At 39.8% G+C, this 6294-nt stretch overlaps 1 protein-coding gene across 1 annotated transcript; it reads left to right on the top strand.

Moving 5' to 3' along the window:
- The first annotated feature begins 1038 nt into the window (after positions 1-1038).
- On the top strand, positions 1039-4382 carry LOC134792114 (striatin-interacting protein 1). Its single transcript, XM_063763301.1, has one exon. It carries the CDS (start codon positions 1185-1187, stop codon positions 3651-3653), a length of 2469 nt encoding a protein of 822 aa, XP_063619371.1. The 5' UTR covers positions 1039-1184; the 3' UTR covers positions 3654-4382.
- The last annotated feature ends 1912 nt before the right edge of the window (positions 4383-6294 follow it).

Genomic DNA, 6294 nt, shown 5'->3' with positions numbered 1-6294 from the left:
GTTAAGCCCCCTCCAGACTATGCGCGTGAATCGCCGGCGAAGCCGCGAATGCGAGTGTGGAGTCGATTTCGCTGTCTGCGAAAATCGACGCCACACCCGCGTTCGCGGCTTCGCGCCGCGATTCGCGCACGAGTGAGGAGGGGGCTTTAGAACGATCGGGCCGGTGTTCCGAAACGTCGCAAAACTCGCAAAGTTGTATTTTCTTCGTGTGTCTTCGTGGTAATTTTTTACATTCTTTCATTTAAAATACGGAAGAGCCAATTTTTGAGCCAAAGCTACCGTTATTCATATTTATAAATTCGCAAAACATTCATTTAAAACAATGCGTGATTTTTATTGTCGAGTTACGAGTTCTTAACTTCATAAACAAGAAATTAGTATTTTTAGGGTTCCGTACCCAAAGGGTAAAAACGGGACCCTATTACTAAGACTCCGCTGTCCGTTCGTCTCTCCGTCTGTCTGTCTGTCACCAGGCTGTAACTCATAAACCGTGACAGTTGAAATTTTCACAGATGATGTATTTCTGTTGCCGCTATAACAATAAATACTAAAAACAAAATAAAATAAATATTTAATTGGGGCTCCCAACCTCCCATACAACAAACGTGATCTTTTTGCCGTTTTTTGCGTAATGGTACGGAACCCTGCGTGCGCGAGTCCGACTCGCACTTGGCTGGTTTTTTAAAGATTACAGCGCTCTCTGAGCTTAGTTTTGCGCGTTTCTCCTCATTGACTCTGGACCTGAACAATATTATAATCTTGCAGTGGTCTGCTATTTAGCGCCATCTTTTGTTGAGTAGAATACTAATTAGAGTATGTTACTTTTGTTAGATGTCACTACTACTTAACTCAGCTGTGATAATATTTTTAGAAAGTACTTATTACTAGTCATTATTTTCACTTAAACTTAAAAAATATATTGGTTTTAAATCAAAAAACTCCAATGCATTTTATTACAAAACACCATATCCAAATTCATATCAAGAAATGACATTCGATTGCCATCTGTCAAAATATTTTCCTTTTTACTTAGTCTGTGCTAATGTGCCTGTCTGTGGTGCAAGTGAATTGGTAATCAATCAATCCAGTTTCTCTGTTCATTTTACGAACAATAATAATAAATGCGCAATCCCAGGATAGCTATGTAAATTAAAAAAAGGTTTTCGCTTGCTTTGGCTTCCCCAATGATGGGCACGAATGGCAACGGGCGTCGGGGAGGTGCCAAAATGCCCGACGTTCGTCGACCCATGGAAGAAGGCGATTGTATCAACGATATGGAGAGCCCCGAGCTGGATTTTGTTTACGATGACTGCGATACACAGGCCAACGAGATAGCCGAGCTGTACAGCTACACTGAACACCCCGAGTTCCAGCTGAATGTCAAGGCGTTCGAAGATATTATGGAAGAGTTTAATCTACCGCCCAGTTGGCAGAGGTTGTCCAATAAGCAACAACGGACGGTTGTGATGAAGTTGTTAGAGCACCTGGATGTGGCAGTGAACGACATACGAATGCGGGCGTCTCGCTGTATCCTTTATTTGGCGCAGGGATGCTGGGCGGAGATGCAATCAGACGCCGAGCAAGCTCACTGGGCGCGCATAAACGTGATGACCCTGTATGACATGGGCGTCTTCACGGCTTTTGTCGAACTTCTCAACCTCGAAATTGTGAAAAGCAGCTCTGCTATAGCTTCAAGGAAACTTGCAGAATCACTAGCAGACTCCACAAACCTCAGAGTGATCCTATCTGTTCTTTATTTGATAACTGAGTACATGAGAACTGAAAAAGATAATCCTGAATCTGAGTTTGTGCATTTAGTAAAAAACTTTAAAGAAGAACTTGGAACACCTTTTGGTGACGAGTTATTACCTGTCAAACTGTTAAGTATGGTGACACATCTTTGTGCAGGCACAACACCACATTTCCCCATGAAGAAAGTTCTACTGTTATTGTGGAAAATACTTCTGGTGTACTTAGGGGGCTCCAAGGAGCTGAAAGAAAGGAAATCAAGGCTTAGAGAAAAGCATGGCTTAGACCCAATAACTGAAGACACCCTTGAAATAATTAAAGGTATGAGAGCAAGTTCCCCGCCCCCAAGTGCTGCAGACATGCTTGAAAATCAAAACCCTGTTGGGAGAAAAATGAAACTATCAGAAAATGAACGCGCTTTGAGAAGGCAGACTTTTATGAAGCAAACTTCACTTGATGAATCTGACGAACAAATATTTGTGGACAAGGAAGAAACTGGCAATGGGTCTGAAGACTACTCCATGGAGTTCCAGTCTATGCCTGCAGATAGTACACAAAATCCAAATCAAAACCCTAACTGTCCATATTACATGTACTTCAAACAGTTTGAAAGTCCCCCACCACCCCCACCACTGCCGCGGAGTTTGCCATGGCAATCAAAAGTCCGGCAGAAAGATATTGACATGTTTCTGGATAATGTCAGAATCAAATTTGTAGGCTACTCTTTACCTGGGGATAGACAGACAATTGATGGTCTCCCGCAACCCATACATGAGGGCATAGATATACTAAGAAAGCACATGTACACCAGTTTGTCTGAGCTTCAAATTGAAAGAGAAATTGAAATAGCCCGCAGTCCCCTAACAAGAGGTGAGAAAGATGTTGAAGAAACTGAAGTAGAAATACTGTATAGAGCCATGCTGCCAAACCTACCACAGTACATGATTGCGCTGTTAAAGATACTCTTAGCAGCTGCTCCCACCTCTACAGCTAAAGCTTACACTTTCAACATTATGTCGGATTTACTTCCTGAAGAAATGCCCATGACTGTCCTGCAATCATTGAAACTTGGCATTGATGTCAACAGACACAAAGAGATCATTGTCAAAGCCATCACAGCTATATTACTCCTTCTACTCAAACATTTTAAGTTAAATCACATATATCAATTTGAATTCATGTCACAACATCTAGTCTATGCAAACTGTATGCCGCTTGTTCTGAAGTTTTTTAACCAAAATATTCTGTCATACGTTGGAGCCAAGAATTCAATACCAATATTTGATTTCCCTGCTTGCGTGATTGGTGAGCAACCAGAGTTGACAAAAGAATGTTTGGATATTGGAGACTCCTCAGTTCCATATTCATGGAGAAATGTTTTCTCTTGCATCAATTTACTGAGAATTCTCAACAAGTTGACCAAGTGGAAAAACGCAAGAATAATGATGCTGGTTGTGTTCAAAAGTGCACCCATTTTGAAACGAACCCTTAAGGTCAGACATGCCCTTATGCAGTTTTACGTACTAAAATTGCTTAAAATGCAAACAAAGTACTTGGGACGTCAATGGAGGAAAACAAATATGAAAACTATCAGTGCCATTTATTCTAAAGTGAGACATAGGTTGAATGATGACTGGGCGTTTGGCAATGATGTAGATGTTCGGCCATGGGATTTCCAAGATGAAGAGTGTGCTTTAAGAGTCAGCGTGGATCGCTTTAATCAGAGGAGATATGGCTCTGGTGGAGACATTGAAATAGATCTTACACCTCTTGACACAGACATAAATAGTGTTCTGGAGTCTAATGTAGATTTGGATGACGAGTTCAAAGAGAACTATGAGCTGTGGCTAGATCAGGAAGTGTACAATAATGAAATAAACTGGGATATCCTTCTCACAGCCTGAAATAATCATCCTAACTGCAATACTACTGTTAATATAAATGGCAATAAAAGTATTATGAGCATTGACGATCAAAGTTTGCATGCTAAAATGTCTAGTATTTATTGCAATTTTCTCATATTAGTTTTTTATGATTGTATAATGTTCTTATTAAATATTTGTTTATTCATAGATCAATTTGCTTGTCAGGCTACAGACCACAAGGGGTTAGCTAGTAATGCATGGTAGATATAAATTCACATGGAATATCCTAGATATTGTGTTTTTTTCTCTATGATGCACCTCTATGTGGCCTTAGCCATACATCATATTACCTAGTTTTAGATTTAGCATGACAGCAAAGTTACATTACACCTAAACCATTAGAACTTTATGATAAATAAAATTTTGTTATTAGTTGTGTGAATTTTATACCTACTAATTTTACATAATGTTTATGCTTCAATACATACAACTGTAGATAACTTTTTTTAATGACTAATGATGAATTGTTAAAACTTGTAATCATGTAGTGTAAAGTTGGATATTTAATTTGTCGGTAATCCATGAATTTACATTTAAATGGATCTAAGTTGGACTTGGACATCATAGATTAAGTGATAATGAAATCCCTTGTGACGAGACGAGAACCAGTTTGTATTTCATTAATGTATGTTTTGAACATAATTATTTTCTACCTTCATATTACAGTTTTAAACAAGGCTCTTGTAATAAATAATTGTAAAAATTCAATGGCATCTTCATTCACATTAGGCTTACAGGTACCTACTTGTGGCATGTGGCCCTCGGGGCCTCGGCCCACATATGCGATAATACGAAGCCACATAGGCCATTGGCCCATAGAGGCTGCATTTGGTGTAGCCTACCCTTAACATACGTGTACCTGCCCAGTGCCCAATTTAAAATAATTAAATGATGTAGGTATTAATTCAATGAAAACTATAAATTAACAAATACCATATTTAAGCGATATTGTTAAGTAACAGAGTTTAATTCTAGGCTTATTGAGCGTATTTCGTACGCGGGGTAATTCTGTAGTTGGGACAGTAGCCTATTTCTATTTATTATAAAAGTATTTTTTACCATGAATCTAGGATATACCTGGATCTGGCATGAGTAGTGGGGGTAACTGACAGAACGGGATAGTCTTATGTATCTTTCAATAGGAGTAGCAGAGAAAGCGGTATTATTGCTTGTCCTTGTCACAGTCTCACTTTTTGTTTGTTCCCCACCTTTTTATTAGTATGGAGAATGGTGGGCAACAAATGAATTCGACCAATCACAGTGTCGCATTTGCGTATGTTTTGTCCCTCACGGAGGCACGCGTATACCACTTCTATGCGATCCTACCTTCTATGATTTTTACGAAATATACACATGAGTTTGAAAAATCTCCTAAGTGAAGCGATATCGATACACTGGCAACATTAATGTAGACTCCATAATAGCTGATAATAGCTACTCCAGACGGACGCACCGGACCTTGGTCTATCTAGTTCGATCATTTGAAAAGCCCCGTTCGCACGGCAGCTTTTTCAACGCGCGTTAAAAAAGCGTTTGAATGACACCAATGGATAACCATGTATGTATTCACACGAAGGCGGTTTTTAAGCGCGGCGCTTTTTTATCGAGCACTGTTCGATTTTCGGCGTTGAGCGTTGGCGTCAAATTGAATAGAGCATACGGAACTCCGTGTATCTGTTCCAAAGAATATAATACTCACTAGGAGTGATCTGTTCTCACAAGCGTTAAAAAAGCGCCGGCGCTGCTGTCAGTTGGCTGTCAAGTGTCAATTTTTGGTGTCAATCGTCAAGATTATTATTAGTTTCACCTTAAAAATGTCAACGTATGCTTACAAATTCCTGAAATATTCAAGCTATATTCAAATAATACGTCGTAATAGCAAATAAAGTATGGCTTTGCTGAGATGCGTACGTGGCATTACGACTCACGTGATTTTTAAGCGTTCATATGAACACAAATATTGGAAACGGTAAAAAAGCGCCAACGTCGGGTTTTAACGCAACGCTTTTTAAGCTGTCGTGCGAATGGGACCTGAGGCCCCGTTCGCACGGCAGCTTTTTCAACGCGCGTTAAAAAAGCGTTTGAATGACGCAAATGGATAACCATGTATGTATTCACACGAAGGCGGTTTTTAAGCGCGGCGCTTTTTTATCGAGCACTGTTCGATTTTCGGCGTTGAGCGTTGGCGTCAAATTGAATAGAGCATACGGAACTCCGTGTATCTGTTCTCACAAGCGTTAAAAAAGCGCCGGCGCTGCTGTCAGTTGGCTGTCAAGTGTAAATTTTTGGTGTCAAGCGTCAAGATTATTATTAGTTTCACCTTAAAAATATCAACTTATGCTTACAAATTCCTGAAATATTCAAGCTATATTCAAATAATACGTCGTAATAGCAAATAAAGTATGGCTTTGCTGAGATGCGTACGTGGCAGACCGACTCACAAGTGATTTTTAAGCGTTCATATGAACACAAATATTGGAAACGGTAAAAAAGCGCCAACATCGGGTTTTAACGCAACGCTTTTTAAGCTGTCGTGCGAATGGGGCCTAATGGTATGTTTAAACATGGTTTACACGCTTGGGAAGTCTCGCTCAGGGCTGTAACCGCGAAAATCGAAGTT

This window comes from Cydia splendana, chromosome 7 (assembly GCF_910591565.1).
Source record: "Cydia splendana chromosome 7, ilCydSple1.2, whole genome shotgun sequence".
Classification (NCBI taxonomy): domain Eukaryota; kingdom Metazoa; phylum Arthropoda; class Insecta; order Lepidoptera; family Tortricidae; genus Cydia; species Cydia splendana.
The sequence above is the reverse complement of the archived record's forward strand: the minus strand, read 5'-3'. Positions and strand labels throughout refer to the sequence as shown.